The following is a 26384-nucleotide window of genomic DNA, read 5'->3' on the forward strand; positions in this document are numbered from 1 at the left end:
CAGATGCTGAATGATGGGATGGCTCACTCAATGATTAACAGTTCTGTTCATTTGCTCTGAAGCAACTGACATTGGCCACTGCTAGAAGACAGGATACTGGGTAAGATGGACCATAGATCTGATGCAGTATGGCCGTTCTTATGTTCTTACAAGGTTAACCATTATCTTTTGTGGAAAATGGAAACAATATGCACGTGAATCAGCACGAGACATGCTTCCAAGCACATCAACATGACTCATGAAAAAAACAGTTCCAAGAATGAACCATTAGCCGTTTCCTGGCATTTATTTAATTTTTTTTTGTAAATGCACAAAATACAACATCCTGAAAGATTTTAAGTTAAATTATCCTTACTGGGTTTTTTACTAATTTTCATGTTTGCCTTATAGCATCAAAAACAGGCAAAATTTCTTTTCAGATGTCATTATTATTTAGATTTCTTACCACATATGAACATATCCATTCTAAAAATAAACTGTCAATTAAACCAACTGTAGAATGAACAGATTACATTGTATACTTAAGGGAACCTTCCTCTGCAGCAAATATTTTTCCCTGACCCAAAGCAGTCACAATAGCAGGAACCTTGCTTGCAGAGTGTTTACAATAGCAGGAAGCTGTTCTGAATCCACATAATGTATCCTCCCACAGCATTAATAAAAGATCATTTAAGAGATAGAAAGTAAGAGAGAACTCAGTTCAGTTAAGAAACTTTATATTAATGTAAGATACAGACTCCGATAATATTACATTATTTTTAAAAATAGGCATACATCAAGCAGCTAAACATTGGCATATTTTCCCTAAGTATTCCTGCTTTCTAATATATCAATGTCCAAAAATCAATATAGTAAATAGGGTCCAGTTCCCTTGCCCATGCCACAGCTCAAAAATGGATCTCTGGAGGTTCTCCTAATGACCTTTTGTATGGGAGGTTGCATACTTTTTTAACCTTAATCCAGCCTTGAAATAGCAGCAAGGAAAACAAATAAAAGTCTTGGGCCAGAAATTTGAAACTTATATGCTTAGAGTTCATATTTGAGCACCTAAATAAAAGTGACCTGATTTTTAAGGATTATGAGAACCTACAGTTTCTATCAGTTTCTCTGGGAATTGTGAGTGCAACACTCATGGAGAAGGGAAGAGAAAATTAGGCCACTTTTACTTTAGGTGACTAATTATGAATTTAAGGACCACGTCCTCAGCTGGCATACATCAGTCTATCTCCAATGACCTTAATGGAGCTAAGCCAATTTACACCAGTTGAGGACGTGGGCTTAGGTGTCTAACTTTGGGCTCCTAAAGTTAGAAGTTTTATTCTTAGTTTTTAGAATTCAAGTTTTTCGTTTGTCTGTGATAAATATAATATATACATACATAAAAAACAGTTCTTAAAAAACAGCTTTAGAAAATGTTAACATCTTAGGTAATCTTATACTAAGATGTTTTTATATGAGGGAAAAGTCATCACAGCTTCTTTTGCAGGGAATCTTTGTATTTGTATTTTATCAAAGCTGCAAACATATCAAGGCTTAATGTGCTTTATTAAAAACTGATCATTATATAAAGCAGTTTCACACTGATGACCAACAACTTTGCTAATATATTTGCATACCTTTGCCATGGCTGACACAATCCTATCTCCACAGTTAGTATGAATGCTTTGTATTATAAAGCTATTGAATGCAATATGCAGATTTACAAATATACAATGACAGTAAATTATGGTGATAGAACAAGAGTTTATTAAAAATTAACCAACTATGATGAGTAAGCCAACCTTAGGTCTTCTCTTATTATGGTATGTGCAGTGTAAAAAACACAATTTAAATGGGTAGCACAATACTCATTTTAAATGAACAGCCAAAATGAACAGTGTGCTTCTTATTGACCTTCCATATTACAATAATGTACTGTATTTTGATTTAAGTTCACCACTCATTTAAGAAAGCTATTGGTGGAACAAATCATCTAATTCTGTCAAATTTCTGGAGAATATATGGCTTCATTCATGTGGAACAAGCATTAATTTTTCCCTAAATTAATTATAGCAAAAGAGAACCCAAGAAGACTTTTAGACAAACAGGTTTGTAAGATTTATTTTCCATTGCACATACATGGATTATATAAAAGTTAGTAACAAGTTACTGCTTGATTTCCTTACATTTTCTAAAGATAGGTACAGCAGACACTTGCCATATTAAAACATCAAGTTAGAAATCAATTTGAAAAAGGTAAATATGACAATATTTAAAAAAAACAAATTGCACATTTTAGTAAGGGGAAATTCAAATATATGTTATCTATATGCTGTAACAAACTATATAGCTTAGAATATTACAGTTAGAAATAGTTCTTTCAGTCCATGTGTACATATTTTTCTCCAGATTAATAATTCTTTTCAATTTTACTTAATTAAAACTGGCAGATATTTCAGAGACTTTATCTTCCTCGCAGTATTCAAGATTCATCACATGAAATGCACTAGTAACTAAGACATTACACAATTGCTATTCAAATATAAAAAGGGCACCACACTTGAAAATAAGAAAAAACCCTAAAACATATTTAAAATTTATGAGATGAAAAGTTTAAGATGTTCAGCAATAAAGCCCTGTCCACTACTTACGTCAAAGATTTTAAAAAATAATCACTGCACACAATACAAAGTGGGATCATACTGTAATCTTTCAGTCTTCTGTTACAGTAATATTCTCCATTACTGTTCACAAATGAGTGTTTCTATAGCAAACCTATTCTCAAAGTGTCGAATCTTTCGGCAATTGGTGGCTTCACGCTTTTGAATTCCTGTTTAGAGTTTGGAGAAAAGGGGGAGGGAGGGATGACAAATGAGATAGAGTGATGCATATTAGGAAGAATTAAAGTATTAGTCCATTTACTGTAATAAGAAGGTACCAGAGGTTCCTCTCAATTCACTTTCAAATCAGAAACAAATAGAGGAATATCAAATTTATCAACACTTTAGGGATCTATTATTTACTTGTGTCCCTTATTTATCATGGGATCAATTAAAGTGTTCATGTTTTTTAAAAAGGATTGTTTGTAATCATTTTTACAAAATAGTTAATTTTTCCCCATCTGCCACCTTCCCAAACACAGTCAGCAATCTGACTAAGTTACTCAATTAATTTAGTTCAGTGTATGCTTCTAAACTTCTCCTTCCACATTAAACAAATGCTGAACAACTATGCGTCTGACAAAGTGGGTATTCACCCACAAAAGCTTATGCTCCAATACGTCTGTTAGTCTATAAGGTGCCACAGGACTCTGTTGCTTTTTACAGATCCAGACTAACACGACTACCCCTCTTATACCTAACAATTATAATACTTCACTTCTCTAGGCTCTTGAATCTGAGATTTTCAAAGAGCTTTCCACAGACAAATAATATAAAAGTTTTACAAGATCCCTGTAAGGTAGACAAGTATTATTCCTATTTCACAGATGCAGATTAGGAGGTACAGAGCAGTTAAGTGACATGGCCAAATTTACACAAAACATGTAGGACAAATTAATCAGACCATAAGACCATCCTTTCGATACATGAAAAATTGAACCATAAAGCGTGTACATGTTTAACTATTCTGACAGTTATAATTACTGATGGTAAAAGCCACTATTATTAGCTTTGTGTTATTTATATTGCAGCTGACTGAAAATCTTCTGCCAAAATACTTTTTCCAACACAAAATGTTTTTTCAACTAAACAAACTGAGAAAATTTTCATTTACTTAAAAATCCTTTTCAACTTTGAGGGTGGGGGATTCAAGGAAAATGTAAAGAAAAATTAATGGGGAAAAAGGTCATTTTATATTGCATTCATGTTTCAAGTCCTCAAATTTTTTAAGGTCAGGCTTGACAAAGCCCTGGCTGGGATGATTTAGCTGGGAATTGGTCTGCTTTGAGCAGGGGGTTGGACTGGATGACCTCCTGAGGTCCCTTCCAGCCCTGATATTCTATGATTCAGGATTAATACCCCATCATGCTAATCTCTGTGTAAACAGGAACTTCAAAGAGCCAATGACAGCAAGACCACTCTAAATTTTAATCTGAGAGGTATTGTCTTCAACGTATCCGGCTATTTATTGACTAGAAACATTAACTTTTCCATCAAACACAAGATAACATTCTCAAGAGACTTTACCTTTCATGGTTTCTTTGCGCTGTAGTTTATAGGTTTCCTTGCCACGGCACAGACGATAAATAAAGAACCCCAACTGATCCACATTTTCAATGCGATCAGTAACAATCATCTGTTCATGAATCAGATAGGACTGAGGCAAGTATGTTCCAGCCTACATTAACAAAAAGGCAACAGTTCATTATTAGAAGTGCAATCATCATTCTTCTGCTAAGTACACACAAGATAATTCAAATCAATTTTATATACTCTCAAACAGCAGCAGTTCTATGCAAACGAGGATTTGCAGACTTTCAAAATACATAGTACATACAGAATTTTCTTTTAAACATCAGGAATGTGACTGCATTTTAGTGCAGATATTTAAGAGAGAATAAAATAATCATAAAATATCACAACATTTTCACAACAGGAAACATTGACGTATAGTGCCTTCCATTACAATAATTAAATCTATATCATTTTTTTCCACACAAGAAAAGCAAATTATCTCCAATTAAGGTTCATTACTGTGGGCCAAATCTTGCAGTCTTTACTGACCAAACACAATCACTTACTAGGGAGTCAACTGTTTCCAATACAAGCTTTGTCCAAGTAAAGACTGCAGAAACATGCATGAGGTTAGTACTACCTTGCTGACTGACGGAGGCCCCAGGGATCAGTAGTTTACTACTATCCTTCTGCATTCTGTTAACTTTAAAATAGGCGGATCCCAAACATTTTGATAGCACAGGCCACAACTTAATGGACTGTGAATGGGAGGATAGATGGTCCACAAGACAATCACATAACATCCTTGTGGCAACTTTACCAATTGTTTAAATAAAAATATATTCGAAAGTATTTTTTCCTGTATGTTTCCTTTAAGGTCAGCTATTACCAGAAAGTAAGGAAAGCCCAAATAATGTGACTATTGAGCTCTTCAGAGACCCCCAGCAAAAACTCTGCAGACAACAGTTCAGAAAGCTGGTTCAGAAAACAGAACTAGGGCCCCATTCCTCATCCATCTGGAGTCCAAAAGAGTTTTGCCATTGATTTAAAAGAGAGAGTACAATCAGGCTCTATTGCATGTTTCTGTCAGAGTAGAATATTCACAGGAACAAAAATTGGCAACTCTTTTAAAAGTTGACTTTATTAAAACGTTATCCACAAATAAATCAATCGGTCTTTCTAAAATGTGACTGAGTGGAAAGAGATTCCATTTAGCATAATTCCTATTTCTGACATTAATGAAGAGGGAGTTTTTAATCTATTTTTCACTTGTGAGTTCAAACACGTAAGTTACTTTTAAAAAAGCACCTTGGAATCCGAAGAAACAGCTGCACTGCATCCAGAAAATTACATTAGCATAGAATATAGTGTAGCTGGCTAAAGATTTTTATTTTTATTGTCGTTAAGCCACTTACGAGTTTCTATTACAAACCAGAGATTAAGGACAACAATATTTTTTCAGTCCAAGCAGCATGTTTAAACAAGCTGATTAAGAGCTGTTCTTTTTAGCACCAGGGTAGTGATTATATAATATTTACTTTGAAATGTAAAAATATTCCTGACCCCATCTGAAGAGGCAAACATAAGTGAATTGTTTTTTTTAGCTGACCTTGTAGTTCATTAAACAATGAACAGCCTTGTTATTTAAACAAATAATTTATAAGTTCAGGTGAAAAAAAAAGTTTGTTTTCCACAGAAAGAAAATAAAGATTGTTACAGTAGAGACACTGCATATTAAAAGTACACCATATCGTAAACTGCAATCTAAAATAATATAGAACATAAGAAAAACAGATTACTCTCTACTGTAGTTGAAGGAAATTCTACATTCTCACTTAAGTGTTTTAATTGCATACTACAGATGGGGAATATCATAGCTATAAATTATTCCTGCAGCATATTTGTCCATATACATAGATGTACGGAGTTTAAAGCCAAAAGGGACCACTGGATCATTTAATTAGACCTCCTGTATATCACAAGCCATTAAGTTTCATGCAGTTTTATCCCTGTACTGATCCCACCAATTTGGAGTTGGCTAAAGTAGATCTTTCAGAAAGGCATCTAGTCTTCCCTTGAAGAGATCAAAAGATGAAGTATCCCTCCCTTGGTATTTTGTTCCAATAGTCAGTCACTCTCACTGTTAAAAATGTGTGTCTTATTTTGACTTTTTCTGGCTTTAACTTCCAGCCATTGGTTCTCATTAGGTTTTCTCCATTAAGTTAAAGACCCAAGGCTTAGCAGAATTCTATTTATAATTTGAACAGACAGTATCTAAGGTTTTTTTTAAAAGTTTTTATTTTTATCTATTTAAATTTTCACAGTCGTGGGAAATTATGGGAGCGTCCAACAATAATTATTTAATGACAATAAGTGTTGATTCAAATATTTAAAGCTTTTTACCTGTTAAAACACAAAGTTGTCAACATCACATGTAAAATATACAAAGTAAATATCCTTAAAATCAGATTCTAATAAGTTTTCAAGAAGTATTTTTTTTACTTTGCCTATCTGAAAATTTTATCATTGATGGAAATATTTTTGTTGGTTTGTGTGCGTGCTGAAATCGATGTTTACTGATAAAAATCTAATCCTTCCAAGTTTAACTGTAATCAAGTCACCTCTCAGTCTTCTTTCTGATAAACTAAACATATTGAGTTCCTTACTTCTTTCAATGGAGGGCACTTTTCTCCAGCCCTTGAATAAATTTTTTTGTGAAGACTAGAACTCTATAGAGTATCCCAGTATGAGCCTCACCAATGCCATGTACAGAAATAAAATCATCTCTCTGCTTCTACTCCTCCGTTTATACATACAAGGATTGCATTAGCCCTTTTACCCCACATCTTCACACTAGGATCTTATATTGAGTTGCTTTCCAGGGATGCAGTCCCCCATTCTGTAGGTCTAGATTGCATTCCTTGTTCTAAATGTATAACTGCATTTAGCTGTATTAAAATAAACACTTTTTGTTTGAATGGGCCCAGCGTACCAAGCGGACCAGATCGCTTTGTATTACTGCCTTGCCCTCATTGTTATTTACCAGTCTGCCAATCTTTATGTCATCCGCAGATTTTATTAGAGATGACTTTATATTTATTTCCAGATCATTGATGAAAATGTTGATTAGCATCAGACCTAGTACCAATCTTTGCAGAAATCCCCTTGAAATACCCTCATTCAAAGATTTCCCATTGACAACTACTTTTTGAGATCTGTCTGTTAGCCTACTCTTACTCCATTTAACATGTGCTTTATCAATACTGTATAGTGCTATTTTTTTAATCAGACTGTCATGCAGTATTAAGTCAAATGCCTCATAAAAGTCTAAGTACACTACATCTCTGCAGTTACCTTTAATCAACCAAATATGTAATCTCAAAGAATGACACTCTCTATTCCCAAATCTGTAAATCCTTTAAACTGAACTCCTCTGAAGATTTAAGTTCTTTAATGGGGAGTTAATTTTTCAAAAGCACTTCTGACATGTGAACTCCAGTGCTTGTGAAAATAATATAAACATGTTTCTCTTTATTATATATAACAAAACCACCTGCAGTTCAACCATACCTTTATGTTGATCAGCAACTCCATGAAATTTTTTGGTGGCATAACAATTGAAGTGTTCAGAGGAATCACATAGCACTTATCCAAGCTAAGGTCGAGGTAGGCTGTCAGTCTCTGGTGAAGAAATGCATATTCTAATCAAAATCATTTAAATAATTCTAGGGTTAGCAACACTGTGTTAATATGCTCAATTACTGGCATATACTTGTTCTTCCTGTAAGTTGCAGTACTGTTAGTTATAAAGTGTGTTCTAATTTATTGAGTTTGGTGGTGGGATACAAAGAAAAAGGCAATCCCAATATCAGGTTAGCTAGAACAGAAATTTCTGCAAGTCAATAGGTACAAGGTAGTTCAGACTTTTCAGTGCATCTGAGCTGTCTGAGGTTAAGTGCGGTATTTATTTAGTCTTGTTGCTTGTATTTTAAAATTTGAGGGAGAAATCTTAAAGTACAAATCTCCCTTTCAGAGTTCAGTGAAACATGACTGGAAGAGAACACACAATAGAAAATACCTGATGCTATACATACAAATATTTTATTCTTCCAAAATACTGTGCAGTTAGAATGCTAGTTTACTGATATATTTGGGAAATACTAGCAATCTCAAAAATACAAAAGTGTCAAACTTGCAGAATCTACATTTTAAACCAGTAATTTATGGTCTCTGGATTATCCAAAGGGTAATATTTGCAATAGTTTATTAAACTATAAGGCTAACAGATTCTTGAACTAGAAGGTCTTGAGGCACCATTAACTAAAATTGTTTTTGCTAAGGAAGGGCAATATATTATGTTCAAGTGTTCAGTCTTGCAACATCCAACATTTTTTGTGAGTCATGTATTAAATACAAAGAACTAAGGGCCCCAATCCTGCAAATACTATTCAGCATAATGGATTACTACTATGACTAGTCTATCTGTCAAAGTACTTATAGCAAAAGTTTGTAGCATTGGACTTTAAGTTAACAAAGCATTAAGGCTTAAGAATAATGAAGTATAAAATGTGAGGTTCTTACAGTCACATTACATTTTATTTTCTATTGCTATTTTTTCCTCACACAGCTTCACATTTCTTATAGCCTGATCCAATGCCTAATGAAATCAATAGGAATCTTTCTATTATCTTCAGTGGACATTGGATTAGACCTTAAATGCATACTACAAAATATATTTTATCACCTATTATATATTTCTACGGCTCCTCTCACCATGGTAGCACATCTGTGTAGGATTTGCATTATGCCAACTTATCATTGCTGTGGGAAATACCTTTGTCTTTCCTATTTTTATTTTAATTATGCAACATTACTATTATACAGAATTGATAAGGGCATTGAAGGTCAGATCTCACTTTGGTATATGAGGTGCCAGCCTTTATTTCTGTCATGCCAAGTAGAGAAAGTGTGAAGTGTGATGTGAAAGAAGCTCTGCTGCAAATCTTAAATATTTACTGAACATATTTAGAAATAAATTTTTCTAATCACATGATTATTTAACCAATGTTTTTCCCAAACTTACTTATGAATGTTAGGCAAAATGAGCACTAACTATTAAATTCATATTTAGACATGTTTGAGTTCCTACAAAAAAAACACATGGCAATGATTTTACACAGTAGGAAAGTGTTCTTTTTTTCAGCCTTGCACAACGCAAAAATAGCTCAATAGTTTTTCTTCAAGCGTTGAGCAGCAGCAGCAGCAAGAGTCACATTTCAGTGAAACCAGGCGTGGACTATTTAAGCATAATGGGATAATTTTCAGAAAGCGGAAAGAAAGAAAATGGGTTTTTCCAACTAACTATGATCACTGAGAGAAAGCTATAGCATTACAGAGATGTCTTGCAAAAATTTTACTCCTACGATGTGCAACAAAGATACTTATTGACAAAAGATAGAATAAAAGTACTTCAGTAGTGCTCAGTCATGCCTTTAAAAGCAGTGGGTGGCCTGTGATGGAAGCAGAGTGTTTCCCGAGAGCTCCCAAATGCCCAGGCTGGGGTCTGGCTGCTGCCATGCATCTTAAAGTGAATACAGAAAGTACTGCCCTCCACAGCCCATCAGCCGTATCCTTGCCTTTTCACGGTCCCCTTTGGAATGGTTAGCTTCATTGAAAGCACTACTGGATGATAGTCTTTGAGCTTAGGTGAATACGACTGTGAATATGACCAGCCGCTGCACATGGAATGAAGGCTTCTTCTACCCTACATTCATCACTACTGTTGCTGATCACAATATGGCTTCATGTATTTTCAGCAATAAGATTAAAATTTTCTTCACGTTCTTGTATTATGACAAGGAAATGGATGTGTTTGGGTTTTTTCCCCCTCTCTTTTCATGAACAAGAACACTTTATAAATGGTGGCTTACAGACCAGGAGAACAGTAAGATTATCATCAAATGTGCACTCTGTACACAAGGTTTAATAATTACTTCCAGTTTCTGAATACCAAAATATTGCAGAGCTCACACTTTCACACCAGTAAAATAACTGAAATAATTAGAAACCACACAGATTAAGTTGATAAAAAAAAGCATTTTGAAATTTTTTTTGTTTTGTTTTTAAATGGTTTCAAGGATTCTCGGCAGACGTTCCTTACCCGGTGGAAATCATGAACAATATCTGCTGGATCACTGTCAGCAAATTCCGGGACAGGCACACTGATGAATTCAACATCCTCCTCCTCAAGGATCTGAATGTTTTGCTCAATTGTCTGGTAGAGAGCTGCTGGAGCACGTCCATCAGGCTCAGTTAGAGTTAAGTCATCTTCAATATATTTTATTCCACAGAAATACACACCACCTTGCTAAAAAAAATAAATAAAATAATCCCAAAACAAACATCATTTCAGCAGGTTTATAAAAAATTGTAAATGTGATCAACGGCTATGCAAGCTTCCTCAGATAGCGATGTCACTGCACCTTAAACACTACTCTACACTCACACGGCTCTTCCATTCTCAAACTTCTCCTGAGCAGACACTCCCCAGCATCAAGCCATCATTATGCCAATTTATTTAGTTCATAAGCCTACACTGGATCAATTTTAGACAGCACAGGTATTCTAGATAGCTTGAGTAAGAGATTAAGGGCCTAAAGTGAAATCCTGGCCCCTCTGAAGTCAATCGGAATTTTGCCATTGACTTCAGGGAAGCCAGGATTTCATACCTGGTTTTTAACCTGGCCTTACATTTGCACTAACAAAATACTGCAGGTGCAAATAAGACATGCATACCTCTAATTACATTATTTGTGAGCAGAATAAGGTACTTAAAAGTTTTCATGCCTAAACTTGTGCTAAAATTGTAGCATTCAATAATCAGGTCCTTAAATATTATATTTGATTATGTTTTATGTTCTAGCCTAAATCCTTTCTAATTCATTTATTCTGACTATCCAAAACATGTTCAGGAAGTCCTTTATAATCTTGAAAGTTTCCTAAATTTAAGACTTTTTAAGTTTGTTTATAAATGAATTCATTTCTGATGTTTTAAACTACAGCTGTCTTCACTCACAAGCTGTAGCCTGTCAGCTATATACATTATTTGCAGCATGACCACTCTCACCTGAGCTACGCTAATTCCACAGGAGTTAACTTGGGTGTAGATAACTCAGGGTATGTCTACACTACGGGATTATTCCGATTTTACATAAACTGGTTTTGTAAAACAGATTGTATAAAGTCGAGTGCACGCGGCCACACTAAGCACATTAATTCGGTGGTGTGCGTCCATGTACCAAGGCTAGCGTCGATTTCTGAAGCGTTGCACTGTGGGTAGCTATCCCGTAGCTATCCCACAGTCTCCCATGCCCAATGAAATTCTGGGTTGAGCTCCCAATGCATGATGGTGCAAAAACAGTATCGCGGGTGATTCTGGGTAAATGTCGTCACTCAATCCGTGAAAACAGCGGCAGACAATCATTTCACGCCCTTTTTCCCCTGGATTGCCCTGGCAGATGCCATAGCATGGCAACCATGGAGCCTGTTTTGCCTTTTGTCACTGTCACCGTATGTGTACTCAATGCTGCTGACAGAGGCGGTACTGCAGTGCTACACAGCAGCATACATTTGCCTTTGGAAGGTAGCAGAGATGGTTACCATCCCTATTGCACCATCTGCCATTGTAAATTGGCGATGAGATGATGGTTATCAATCAATCATTCTGTACCATATGCAATTGGAAATTGGTGATGACGGTTATCAATCATTTTGTACCGTCTGCTGCTGTCATGGGTGCTCCTGGCTGGCCTCGCTGAGGTCGGCCGGGGGCGCATGGACAAAAATGGGAATGACTCCCAGGGTCATTCCCTTCTTATGTTTTGTCTAAAAATAGAGTCAGTCCTGCCTAGAATATGGGGCAAGTCTACTAGAGAGCCAGAGAGCACAGCCGCTTCGGGTCAGAGTCCCAGAGATCCCACAGAAATGATGAGCTGCATGCCATTCTAGAGGGTGCCCCTGCAACAACCCCACCCGTTGCTTCCCTCCTCCCCCAACCCTCCTGGGCTACCATTGCAATGTCCCCCCATTTGTGTGATGAAGTAATAAAGAATGCAGGAATAAGAAACATTGACTTTTTAAGCGAGATAAAATGAGGGGGAGGCAGCCTCCAGCTGCTGTGATAGTCCAGGCAAGACATTAAAGGGTAGGGGGAGAGGAGCACAGCCTCATGCTGCTATGATAGTCCAGGGAGTACAAAATCTTTTCTTTAGACATGAAAGCGGGGGGGGCTCCAGCTGCTATGATGACGACGGTTACCAAGCATTTTGTACCGTCTGCCAGGAATGACAGGGAGTCATTCCCATTTTTACCCAGGCGCCCCCGGCCGACCTCACCAAGGCCAGCCAGAAGCACTCACGGGATGATGATGGTTTTCCCCCATTTTGTACCGTCTGCCATCAGGAAAGGAAGGGGAGGGGATGCTGCTGTTCAGCGCCGCAGCACCGTGACCAGCAGCATGCAGTAGACATACGGCGACATTAAAAAATGACAAGAAACTATTTTTTTCCCTTTTCTTTTGGGGGGGAGGGGGGCTAAATTGACGAGATATACCCTGAACCACCCTGGACAATGTTTTTGACCCTACAGGCATTGGGAGCTCAGCCAAGAATGCAAATGCTTTTCGGAGACTGCAGGATAGCTGGACTCCTCAGTCCCCCCTCCCTCCCTGAGTGTCCATTTGATTCTTTGGCTTTCCGTTACGCTTGTCACACAGCACCGTGCTATGGACTCTGTATCATAGCCTGGAGATTTTTTCAAATGCTTTATCATTTTGTCTTCTGTAACGAAGGTCTGATAGAACAGATGTGTCTCCCCATACAGCGATCAGATCCAGTATCTCCTGTACGTCCATGCTGGAGCTCTTTTTGGATTTGAGACTGCATGGCCACCCGTACTGATCAGAGCTCCGCGCTGGGCAAACAGGAAATGAAATTCAAAAGTTCGCGGGGCTTTTCCTGTCTACCTGGCCAGTGCATCCGAGTTCAGATTGCTTTCCAGAGCGGTTACAATGGTGCACTGTGGGATACCGCTCAGAGGCCAATACTGTCGATTTGCGGCCACGCTAACCCTAATCCGACATGGCAATACCGATTTCAGCGCTACTCCTCTCGTCGGGGAGGAGTACAGAAATCAGTTTAAAGAGCCCTTTATATCGATATAAAGGGCCTCATTGTGTGGACGGGTGCAGGGTTAAATCAGTTTAATGCTACTAAATTCAGTTTAAACGTGCAGTGTAGACCAGGCCTCAAGCTAACACTGTAGTGCAGACAAGCTCTTAGACTTGCTCCTGGTAACCATAATATAGCTTACATCACTCTGAATTTCATCTGCTGAATCAGATAAAGTCTAAATTGGTACAATTCACAGAGAAAGCCAGGATCCAGAACAGAACAGTAAGAACAGAATAGAAAGAAGATGCAAGTTAAACTAGACTCCTCCAGCTCCTCTGTGCTGTTTGATCAGTTTAGACTTCTGTAGACATTAGCAAATGGATGTAAATAGGTCCAAAAGGATCAAGTGTCTGGAAATCAGGCTGTCAGGGAATGGGATTTTCCTGGGAACCCTCCATGCACAGATTTTGCCCCTCCCACAAATAGAAAGGAAGAGTGTCAGCTGCCGCCACGGCACTGTTTCCCACCCTTGGCCAAACACAGTGTGTTCCACATGGCTGGAGTCTGTTTCGGGGGTGGGGAGGGATTGGATGTTAGGCAGACAGACACATTAGCTACCCCACCAACCCCATGAAATTCAGGGTCTGTATTATCATAATTCTCACAGAATCCCCATGAAGTCACAGGGCCGTCCCTTGTAGCAGAGCTCCAATGGAACTGCACTGCCAAGGAGTCAGAGCCAATGCAGGGTGTAAGGCCTCTGTAGAGATAGCTCTGGAGTCCTGCAGATCCCAGGTTCAGGGGCTTGCTCAATGGCCTACTTCACAGGGGGATGCGGGCAAACCGCTCTCCCCAACTGAACAATAGGGGAGAATTTTGTAGAATTTCCTGCCCCAGAAGTCTCTCTGAGTGTTTCCTGTGGGAGCAATAATCTGGCATAAGGAGTCTTATACCACCTTACACATTCCCTCTGAATCTGGTCATACGTGGAGGAGAGTAATTTATCCCAGAGTGAAACTGCCAAAGACACCACTCTTCATGAATTCCCAAATGGCCTATCAAAGGAGGAGGATTGAAAATAATTTCTGAAAAAGCTATACATCCGGCCCTTAAACCTATAGAAGGGTAAATGTAAAGAGAGAGAACCAGTAGCACTCTCTCACTAACTCTCTACTAAACGCAGTGCATACAGTCCTTTACTACACAAAATGTATGTAGCTTACCTGGAATGCAAAATATTTGTACAGATAGGCACCACCAAGTATCACACCAGCAAGCATAAAAGCCACTCCAAAGCACATACACCAACACCAAGCCCTCCTCTGTCCAACAGGCACCACAGCTTCAGGGTCCTAGAAACATATCAAAGGGAAATTGTCAACATAATATTCCAAAAGACATAAAAGATTGTGGCTGTTCCTGTCTATTTAGTGTAAACATTTCCAGCATCATTAGAAAATATTGGGTAATTTTATTTCATATTTGGAAAAAAATACTTTAAACTTATTCCATATTAAGGTTTACAGCAACACCACCGATGGTGAGGTTATGATGAGATAAAACCAGCTATAAATGCCGCAATCTCTTACTGACATCTTCTTGGGCTGACCCATCAACTGGTTACTAACGTCAAAAGCATACAAGCTGAGGAGTCATGGGGAGAGTTCAGGAATGGTGAAGTCATTTGATGCATCATTTCTCTCACAGCTGAGCTTTTCACAGGTTGTGTCCAGAAAAGTATCCATTTTTAGGTTAATTTTTGTGAAACAATAGCATGTAAGGGACCTGGATTCAGAAGAAGCATTAGGACACACTTCAGTATGGTACCATTTAAGAGATTTGAGGAATAAGAAGCTTAGGGCAAAATCTGGCCCCGTGATATATGACTGTGATAGGTGAAGAAGAGGGAAATGCATACTAGAACTCTTTTGAGCAACAGATTGCCAACTAAGGCAGTAGCCAGTTCCCTATACTACCAGCACAACAGAGCATTGTTAGGCCCCACTCTGTACATACTGCACTACATGTGAGGGATGCACAATGCTCCTCTTTGGAGCAGTAGTAAGGAGTACCATATCATGCAATTCCTCCTCAAGCCATCTGGAGCTGGTGCTTGCAGGAGGACGCCTATGTCTATATCACATGATCAACATCTGGTCATATGTGGAGGAGAGTACTTTATCCCAAAGTGAAACTGCCAAAGACATCACTCGTCATGAATTCCCAAATGATCTATCAAAGGATGAGGACTGAAAATAATTTCTGAAAAAGCTATACATTCAGCCATTTGCATTTGTGGGGAGGGATAGCTCAGTGGTTTGAGTGTTGGCCTGCTAAACCCAGGGTTGAGAGCTCAATCCTTGAGGGAGCCACTTAAGGACCTAGGGCAAAAATCAGTACTTGGTCCTGCTAGTGAAGGCAGCGGGATGGACTCAATGACCTTTCAAGGTCCCTTCCAGTTCTAGGAGATAGGTATATCTCCAATTATTTATTTTATTTTAACACCTTTCACTTCTCTCATTTCTGCATAATTCAGGTAAATGACGGCAGGATTTTGCCCTTGGTTTCTTAGGGTACATCTACACTGCCAAAAAACATCTGTAGCAGCAAGTCTCAGAACTCGGGTTTACAGGTTCGGGCTCGCACTAGGGCACTACAAATAGCTGTGTAGATGTTCCCACTCAGTCTGGAGCTTGGGCTCTGAAACATCCAGCTCCTCAGGTTTTAGAGCCCAAGCTCCAGCTGAGCAGGAACATCTACACAGCTATTTGTAGTGCCACAGCGTGACCCGAGAGACTCTGCTGGGGAGTTGGGGTTTTTTGCAGTGTAGGTGTACTCAGAGTCTAACCTCTTCCAATCCATAACGCTGACAGATAAATGTCAGAGTTTGCACCAGCAGAATGCAATTCATTATACCATTATACCATTCCTACTGGAGACAACAAGAAATCATGACAATCAGGAAGACCAAAAATAGTAGTGAAAAATAAAAGTGGAAAAACTCTAGACACCCCATTTGCTAAGAGGAAGAAAAAGTTTTGTTTCAGAGTGATGGATATATACTCTTATATTTCAACAGATACTTTTCATGGCTTTTGGGTTTGTTTTCAGAGGACCCCAGGCAATTATTACAACAAGCTGTTATAGCATTTAATAACTAAATAAAATGTTGAATTTTTAAACATCAAAGTTCTAACTGTAACCTATTCTCTATGTTACTTTAATAGTAGTGTACAAATCAGTCACTCGCAATATATAGCAAGCTTCCATACCCACTTTTCTGCAAGGTGACAGCTGTCAACAGCAGGTTAGAAGCATTAACAGGATCAAAACTTTTCAAAAATAATTCACAGCTTATGCTTCATTAATAAAAAAGCTTTTTATATTAACTTGCAGAGTGCTGCAAGAAGCAAAATAAGTGTATCTTTCTTTTGGCAGGTTTTCCATTTGTTACAGCTAGATATCTCAGTGGTTTCTGTTCCAAATACAGAACACTGTGAGCTCCTGGAAGATACATTCTCTTCACCTGAAATGTAGGTGTTATAAACATAAGCTATCATCAAACCTTCTAGACCAATGCAAATGTTTCTATGGAAAGCATAAACAAATTCTAACTGAAGCACAGTTTTTAACTGATAAAAATTCCCCTGCAGCATTTGCAAGGTGTAACCTCTGTGCTAATACAGAAGGCTCTGAAAGTGAAAATGGCTAGAAAACAGTATTAAAAATGAAACTGACTCACCACAGCATAAACAGTGAAATGTAGGTAGCAATTTTAAAAATCCTTTCAGTTTTAATTGTTACTTATCTAAGGATTTTTTCATTAGCTACATGATTTTTAAACGGACATTGTTCCTTCAAATGAAAGGCCGGGGATGAAGTTTAATACAACTGAATTATCATGGGTATTAAATTTCAGGTCAGTTTCTGATTCACTGTTGATTCTTCAGTCAAGTGTGTTCAATTATAACTCTAAGTCAGGTAAAGCAAGGATTTTTATTATTTTTATATTGTCCCTGTACTAGCAGGTAAATTTCATATTCTAAGACTTTTCAAACTATGAAGGACATCTATATACAACTTGTTTTTTTTTTAAAATGCTGCCATTGAAATTGCTGTAGATTAATGAGGAAAATAGACAGCAAATGAGGATTCAACACTCAGGAGAGAGGGATATTACATAAAAAATATAGCATATCCTTATTTTTAAATTATCTCAAAACAAACTGATACTTAAGTTTGTTTTAAAGAGAGTAGGGGGGAAATCCAAACAGCATTGAGAGAGAACAGTCACTTGTTTACAGAAAACAAAGAATATTCCAAAATAGCTATTCAATTCAATTGATATAACAATGAAAAAACTGTGGAGGAGGATTTTCCATTATGTACACCTACCCCCTAGGAATTGGACTTACACCACAAACTAATTTCTCATACACCAAAAGAACCTCCAAATAGATTCAAATTACTTTCAAACTTCTTCCAAGATAGTGTGAAGTTAAGACAGGTGTTATTAATATTCCTAACCTAAATATTTTTGCTTTGATGTATGAATGATAGATGTAAACTTAACAGTCAATACATTCCCATAATCCTTCAATGTATAATCGCTGCCATATATACTCGTTCATTAGCCCGTTTGTTTATAAGCCGACCCCTCAAGATGGTTAGGTAAAAATAGCAGAAACTGTATGACCTTTTCATAAGCCAACCCTATATTTCAGGGGTTGGCAAACTTTGGCTCTTGGCCGTCAGGGTAAGAAGCTGGCGGGTCGGAACGTTTTGTTTACTTGGAGCGTTTGCAGGCATGGTGCCCCTCAGCTCCCTGTGGCCACGGTTTGCCAATGGGAGCCAAGGGGCTCCATGCCTGCAGGTGCTCCAGGTAAACAAAACAACAGTGTATCAGATATTAAATTCAATGACTCCATAGAGTTTAAAATCATCAAATTTTGGTGTAGAGCCATTTATAAGCCGACCCTCACTCTTTGATGCATCACTTCTTTACCAAAAATATTCAGCATGTGAACGAGTATATACGGTAAGTATTATCATTTGTGAATACATGCCTAGCAATGCTGTACTGAGATATTTCACATGTATGAATTGATTTGTAGCACTAATTTGCTCACAATCTGTTGCCAATTTTAGTGCATAGTTTCAAGTACAGTTTGCTTATTATTTAGGATAGCACATGAGATTATCACATCTCAGTAGAGCTAAACCACAAGTATCAAGCAACACTGAAAAACACTCTGTTAACTTAATGAATAATATTGATCTAATTTCCCTTTTTGAAGTGAATAATTACATACATCAATTAGGTATTAAATGGAAGCACTTAATATTTATAGTTTTGGTTATGTATAATTTCATTAATCCCACAATGCTAGATTATATTACTACTAATTGCTTGCTACCCTATGACCAAGTGAAGTTCCTGGAACACAATACCGTTTATGCTAAACTAGAATGACCCAAGAGCAAACTGCATCTCCCTATTCCGGAATAGACCCCTGCACCTCAGGATCAATACACCTTGAATACGAAATGGTGTTGTTGATGCCCACCCTCTGTTAGGGTGGTTCCCGCTTTGAAAGGAAAGCATTCATTTAGAGCAGTGGTTCCCAAACTTTAACAACCTGTGAACCCCTTTCACTAAAATGCCAAGTCTCGTGAATCCCCTCCTAAAAATAAATATTTCCAGGGATTTTCTCCTTTACTTGAGTATAAATTATAAAAGCAGTAATCTTGGAAATATCATTTTTGACATGATTATTACACAGTATTTATTATTATTAATCACTGCAGTATTTTTATTACGTTATGAAAATGGCAACACTTCCAAGATCTCACTTTCAAGCTTGTATCACTTTGAATAAGTCTGTTATAAGACAAGGCTCCTATGTTTCATCAAGGAGTATCAGATTTGAAACAGCATGAAGGTATTTAAAAAGCCAACTCAAGAGTTCCTCCTACACAGGCATTCAGGTCTCGAGCAGTCCAGGCAAACAACGCATGTTATAACAAAGCCTAAACTTGTTCTTCATAATAATTTTAAAAACAATACTAGCTGCTTATTTAATTTTAAAAACAGCAAAAAATATCCACCTCCCTTTCCATTTCTTATAAGGAGTCTTGAAGTTTAAATCTCCTCATGGTTGCTCTGCTTTGATCGGCTTAGCTCTTGGAAGTCCAGGGGCTCTGGGCTGCTGGCCCTGTGCTGCCTGGGGTCCCCAGGGACAGCTCTGTCCACCATTGGGAAATTTTTTCCCCCAAGAACCCCCTGCAACACTGCTGTTATAATTTATACTCAAGTAATGGAGAAATATGGAGAGAAAGTGTTTTTGTACACATTTAAGTGTCTGTAGTGTTTGTCTACTATATATCAATTATATACAGAGCCAGCAAGTATACCATTACTGCTACTTTATTAAATTTCCAAAGAGTAATCAAAAACATTATTGGATCCAAAATAAATATCAACAGCATTCCTCAGAAAAGCCAAATGCTAAGTAAGCACCACCAGAATATATTAAACAAATGATGTGCTATTGGAAACGGGGAAAAAAACAATTATAAAAATAGTGAAATATTTATCTGTTTATAAGATTTGGTTGAAAATTTTTTTTTTATAGAGCAGTTTTCCACTGGAAAATTAAGTTTCTTTGAAATCAAAGCATTTCACAGGAACATGTCAATTTTGAAGAATTTTTCCAACAGGAAAAGTCAAAACAAATAATTTTGACACTCTAATTTCAAGACAGTAAAAAATGTTTCATAATGACACGGTAAAAGTTTCAATTTCATTTTTATTTGTTTCAACTTTTATATATTAAACTAGTAATTTTATTATACTCTACATATACATATTAATTATAATTTATAATGTTATACTTTTGACTATCAGAATGATATGATTTGATAGTTTCAAACTGAAGTTTTCTGGAACTTTTGTTTTGCAGGAAATTTCAGCTTTTCACTCTGATTCAAAACAAAAACAAAGTTTCAAATGTTAGAATTTCTCACAGAACAGCAACTGCAGATTCTAAACAGCTCTACTATTTACAGAGTACATTATATAGTTGTATAATGTTTACATTGAAGCAAAGTTCTTTAAAGCTTATTAGGAAAATATATATACACACACACACACATCAAAAAGTGTACTTAGGGATATGATAGATCGGTGATTTTCAACATTTTTTTAATTTTCAGATCCCTACAAAATTTCAAATGGAGGTGCAGACCCCTTTGGTAATCTTAAAATAGTCAGCGGACCCTCAGGGGTCTGCGGACCATAGGCTGAAACCGCTGTGATAGAACATATGTGAATGTTTGTAGAAACATGCATTTCAAAATTATTTTATGTCATCACCCGTAATGGCACATTATAGTACAATGCATGTTATTTTTCTAAGCACTGCATACTGTAAGGGCATAATTACTTATGGGAACACTATTTATATAACATAATTTTATGCAAAAAACAGTCCTCCAAATACATTTGAGAGAAAAAAAAAAAAAAACTTACCCAAGTATCAGTTTGTTAATCTGACAACAGAGAAAACACTTAGAAATAGTCTATGTAAAACAATCTTCCCTTCCATGTACTGAATTGACTTATCCTGAAATGGCATTCATGGACATCAACATCATTTTGTGGCTGGTAAGACAAAACTGCCAAGGTAGTTATTGTAGTAGTGTAGTACAAATATCTTGTTTAAAATATAATATCAGTGTACTGGAAATGAGGGAAACAGTATTTCACCATCGCAAAGTTTCATATTTACCATTCAAGTCAGGAAGAGATTTAAAACGAGAGAAACACAAAAGGAAGTCAGATATGGACCATTTCCAAGAGCTCCTCTGCTCCAATATGTTCATTTCTACTGCTTGAAGAAAGATTTGCAACCAATGTTCCCAGCTCAAGGTCGGAAAGTTCAAGAAATGAATCCCAAGTTTCCAAGCTATATCATTAACAGCAATGGTTTTTGGTAGCGTTCCAGTGAAACAAGTTTTGATTGTTTTTTTTGTTTTTGTTCTTTTTTAATTTGTAATTACTTTGTGTGTATTGTTCACTCAATTGTTGGCAACATCCTCAAAGGAGCTTCAGAGGCAACTGTGCAAAGACCATCATGATGATGTTTCTAAGCAGATATATTATTTAATCAGTAGTACAGATGACCATGCAAGAATTTACCTCAAAGGGTGGAAACTAGCCACTCATTTCCCTTTATTCCCTTTCCCAAGAATCTCAAAGTTAAAATAAATCTAAGATTCCTCATGCAGAAAAACTTTGCTAATGTAAAAGTCAACAACCTTGCCCCTCCCTCCTGCACTCATTCGAGGACAGCTGAACCGGACGGCCAAACAAGGAAGCAAGAGATTTGCACAACCTTTGGACCTGAACTGGAAGGTTAGTTATTTTCTTTTGAGGTCTGGGACAAGTTCAGTAACACCCCCATCAAAACAGTGGGAGAGGAAGAGAGAAGTCAGCCTGCTCCAATTCTCTCTCTTATGTCTCTTTAATACTGGCACCCTAAAATACACAGCAGATAAATCTATCATACTCCTGAGGCAGGCACAAACTGTCCAGTTTAGCCATCTACGTTGTCAGGGGAAGGCTGGCAGAATTGCCTATCAAAGGCTTCTCCCTCCCTTTGGAGAGAGGTCAAATGAGTCCCTACAGAAAAAACTTCTGCTGACAGGGATAGAGTTGCCAGACCTCCACCAAAAAATGATGCTACCAGGGAAAAGAAGGAAATCTCTGTGGAATAAAAAGTAGCTACGTAAACTGCCCTATATATTTAAAATGAGTAAATTAAGTTTTCCTGACACCAAAACAAGCACCATGACGTAGTATACAATGCCAATGCACCTTTATCTGTAATCTTAGAAGTACAGTGGTCTAAGATCAAAGACACGCTTATCCAAATCTAAGGTAACCAAAGACTGGCTATGACCCTCCAAGGTGTGACTTCATCAAATATGGCTTGATGTGGTGAAGTTATGAAGACCTACAGCCTTGAATAAGTCAGGTTGATGTCTGGTATTGAAGGAATTGACCAACAGACTTTAAAATTTGCTGAGGATCCAGAATCCTTTAGTGGGGACTTATTCCACTGAGCAAGCTCTGTCAAATATCAGAAGGTTTCAGGCACCTCCATAAAACTTAAATCAGAGGTTCCGAATGGAATTCCTCCAGCAACTGTAAGTATTTTGCAATTCCAAAATAATATCTTGATAGCTAACTATGCAGACACAGAGATTAGAACTTTTAACTTGTTAAAAAAATTCTTTATTTATTGATGTAACTGTTCAAACACATTATTGTAAAAGCATTACACGTGGGATCTCTTCTGTAAGAGAAGTTCAACAAAACATTAGCATAAATTTCTATTTAAAACATATCTCTCCCCTCTGCTACCTCCTGCAACTACATTTCTCATCATTCCCTTCTTCACAGGTTATTGGCTAGGTCCTCAGGTGTGCCTTGGCTGTTCTGTGCCACATTGCCAGCATACTTTGGCTGCAAACCCTGTGTAACCAGCCCAGGGAGGATTACCCACCAGGTGATCTTGCAATAAAATACAGCTGAGGTAGAGAGCTGCTCCAGTACAATGCAATGAAGATGGCATGCAGCAGAGCAAGGCAATGCAAAAGGCGTTTTATGCCACCTTTGTGTACTACCATTCCTCCTGGCTTCAGCTTCTGTCCCTTTTGGTCATACCAGAGGATCTACTTTTGTACTTGAAGACCATCTGGTTTGGTATCATCTCTCCTTGGAGTCTGGGAGTAAATGCTCACCAAACAATTACATATGCTTACCTCTGCCAATCTTCTTCCACTTTCCCCTTCCTTATTTTTTTTTTTTAAACCTGAGACCAGAATGTCTCCCAGGACTTTTTCAAATAAATAAATAAATAAATAAATAAAATTTAAAAAATTACAGCCGTGTATATTTTAGGTCTGTACTTGGGTTCTAGACCTATTGTTATCCTGCAATATAAGCTCAATATGTTACAAAATACTGGCTTAATATACATGTTCTCATAACGCCCTCATCTCCTTAGTAACTAAGCGCCTTTCAGCACTGCATTAAACAATGTGACTAACATTTGTCATGTGTGGTTTATTCTCTCTCTCATCCTCTCCCTAGAGAGAATTGTGTGTGCAGTGTAGTTTTTTGTTTTGGTATGGTTTGGGTTGGTAATGTTTTAATGTGCATGTTGCTGTGTTTCTAATAAAGATGACAAGGTTGAAGAAGTGAAAGTGGAAGGGAGATTTCTGGTGGTTCTCAGATCCTGTGAGAGTTCAATTAGAAAACAGCATTTATCTCAATTCTGACAAGTCCGCAGGTGGGTCTTGGGCAACTTCCCTCTCCCAAAACCTCAGATTACATATACTTTACTTAGAATTTCTTTTACTTCTGCTTTCAAACATGCTTGAAAAGGCCATTTCAGGAAAATTCCTTGAGGCATGCCATTGAGAATGGGGACCAGTTCTGACAACTAACAGAAGCGTGTCCAGGGCAGATTCAAAGTCCCACCATCCCTGAAGAAAGCTCATCTGCTGCTGGAATTATTGCCTGGACAGCATCCTTTCCAAGCACTTTTTTTAAAACTGTTTTTTAAGCTCTCGTCAGACAGGTTTTGGTCAGTACATCTGGTAACAAGCAGAGGAACTTATAAGTAGCTACACTGAAACTAGACAACCTTTTAATCTGTCTAGTAAATGTTTGATATTTCTGTTTCCAGACACGCAAAACAGTGATAAACAGAGCAAAATTAATTTCTAATCCTGTACCTTACTCAGCTGAAACTACTAAACTCTACAGGAATGAACTCTTGGTCCCATTCATGTCAACATGAAAACTCCCATTGACTTCAATAAGGTAGAGTTTCAGCTCAGAAGTTTTGCCTGAGAAAGACTGGCCCTTAATTTGTACCACAAATATTTTCTTAAACAGCTATAGGTTTAGAAAACTGACAAACAGTATACTTCCAACAGACTCAATTACACAATTCAGATGTGCAACGCATAAAAGATTATGAATGCATATGAAAACTGAAAGATGTTTATGATTAAGTGCATTATGCAATTTTAAAAGTCTGTCAGTTTTGGTTTTTGTGTTTTTTTAATGTGCAAAGTTTCAGCCCAGACAGACACAAACTCCACCTCCGAAATTAAGACACAGCAGAAATATAATCAGATTTCCAATAACAGATCCACTGTCATAAAAAAGGAATAAATATCTAAAGCAATTTCCCACATGTATCAATGCACTCCAACACTGTTCATCTGATTGTCATCAGGTGGATTAATGGTTCATTCTGTCTTGCTGGACCCTTTGCGTTTTTTCCATCCAACCTGTTAATATTTTGTAACTGATTAAACACACACAGGACGCTCTAACCTTGTCACTTTTGCCCTACTGCAGAAGAGACGTTTGGCTACGATCAAATACAGTTTAATATCGGATTCGTTCTCTATCCTTGAGCTAGTATATGTTGCATTTGCAGAGGGACGGACTCAATCTAATATATTTTCCCCTAGGACTAACTACGCGGTTCCTAAACAAGAAACCAGCAGCCCCTTGCTGTCCTACCCCCTAGCGAACTTCAACGACGAATCCGGACTGGCCACCACAAAAGGAGAAGAACGCAACATAAAAAAGCCAAGTTGGCCGTAATCCAAGCGCTGTCGGGCTACAAAAAACCCCAAAGTACAGGGAAACAGAGCTGTAAAGCTTGTTCTCACGTCAGCCATTTTAGAAGCCTGATCTGGCAAGGGGCTTGCTGGCCCCAGCTTTGCAGCTCCTGCTGTTCCCCTCGCCCTGCATTTGGACATGTATCGTTAGCCGGCACCTTATTTGTCTTTCCCCAGGAGGCCTCGCGTCTCCCATCAATAAATCAGAGGCGGATGTGTTTGCAAAGTGTCCAGGCTGCAAAGCTCCCGTTCAACTCCCCCCCCCCCCCCCGTTTTCATTTCCAGCTCTCAACGGGGCTTTAGCTAACCCCCCGCGGGACAAAGCCCCTCGCCCCCGGATCTGACCAATGTGATTACTGATCACTCGCCTCCCCCTCTAAGCGGGATCCCCCGCTCCCCAGCCCGTCCACACACACACACACCCGCGCGCAGCTGGAGCAGGCCGCGGCCTCCCCCGCCCCGCGGCTCACCTTGGGGTCCGGGCCCAGGATGAGCACCTGGTTGTTCTCCTCGTCCTTCTTGGCTGCCTCCTTCTGCGCCAAGGCGGAGTTAAACGACACTTTCACCATGTTGGCGGCGGCGGCGGCCCCAGCTACTGGAGGGACAGGACGGGGGGGGGAGAGGAGAGGAGGGGAGAGCGAGCCTGGGCGGCGGCGGGTTAAAGGGGTTCAAGGCTCGGGGCTGCTGCGCCTCAGGCTGGGACCAGCTCCCCTCGCGGTCCGGTCCGAGCGCTGAGGTGCGGGGCACTGCCGGAGCCTCCCGTGGGGGCGGAGAAAGGAGGCGGGGCCTGGCGGGGGGACGGGACGGGACAGGCTGGGCCCAGCCGCTGCGGTGGGCGGGGGCGCTGCCTGTGTGGGGGCGCGGCGGTGTCCTCTGCTGCCTGCCCCGGCCCCAAAGTGCGGGCACGGTCAGCGGGGTGCGCCCGCCCTGCTCCCCCAGATCTGACAGCCCTGCACGGGGCCGGGAACCCCGCTTCAGGGGAGCAAATCCCGCTTCAGGGGCCCTGGGTGGGAGTCCTGCTGCCGCCAGGCTTCTTGCTGCTTGGGCAGCCCCGTTATTGCTGTCTCTCCCCCTCACCCGATCCGATTGTTAAATCTTGTCTTTCAGGCCATGGACCTGCAGGGCGGGGCGGGGTGGGGGCCCGAGTCTGCACAAAGCCCGTTTAAAGGAGGGGGGCTACGACGGAGATGTGTTTACAAGCTGCAGCCCTAGACTCTAGGGCAGAGACTGTGCAGTTGTAGTGCCTGGGTTGGTCAAGGTCTCTAGGCACAACTGTGATACAGATAACTAATGGGTCAGTGGTTCCCAAACTGGGATGCGTGAACCCCTGGGCGTTCACAGGGGGTTCGGG

General features: G+C 38.9%; 1 protein-coding gene and 1 long non-coding RNA gene across 2 annotated transcripts; both read right to left on the reverse strand.

Moving 5' to 3' along the window:
* Nucleotides 1–262: 262 nt before the first annotated feature.
* Nucleotides 263–25809, reverse strand: ITM2B (integral membrane protein 2B). Its single transcript, XM_030565090.1, has 6 exons — nucleotides 25504–25809; nucleotides 14548–14676; nucleotides 10315–10521; nucleotides 7725–7835; nucleotides 4167–4317; nucleotides 263–2809 (listed from the first exon to the last, which is right to left on the reverse strand). Exons 1-6 carry the CDS (start codon nucleotides 25600–25602, stop codon nucleotides 2721–2723), a joined length of 786 nt encoding a protein of 261 aa, XP_030420950.1. The 5' UTR covers nucleotides 25603–25809; the 3' UTR covers nucleotides 263–2720.
* On the reverse strand, nucleotides 20117–25281 carry LOC115652710. Its single transcript, XR_004000712.1, has 2 exons — nucleotides 20856–25281; nucleotides 20117–20305 (listed from the first exon to the last, which is right to left on the reverse strand). It is a non-coding gene; the product is annotated as an uncharacterized LOC115652710 (long non-coding RNA).
* Nucleotides 25810–26384: the final 575 nt, after the last annotated feature.

This window comes from Gopherus evgoodei, chromosome 1, assembly GCF_007399415.2.
Source record: "Gopherus evgoodei ecotype Sinaloan lineage chromosome 1, rGopEvg1_v1.p, whole genome shotgun sequence".
In the NCBI taxonomy this organism is placed as follows: Eukaryota; Metazoa; Chordata; order Testudines; family Testudinidae; genus Gopherus; species Gopherus evgoodei.

What these genes read in the sequence shown, in the direction of transcription:
- ITM2B (XM_030565090.1), bottom strand. Translation starts at nt 25,602, where the DNA reads ATGGTGAAAGTGTCGTTTAACTCCGCCTTGGCGCAGAAGGAGGCAGCC. An exon ending in TTGTTCATGATTTCCACCGG is followed by an intron (nt 7,836 to 10,314) that starts GTAAGGAACGTC and finishes TTTCTTCACCAG; the next exon opens with AGACTGACAGCCTACCTCGA. An exon ending in AGTTGCTGATCAACATAAAG is followed by an intron (nt 4,318 to 7,724) that starts GTATGGTTGAAC and finishes TTGTTAATGTAG; the next exon opens with GCTGGAACATACTTGCCTCA.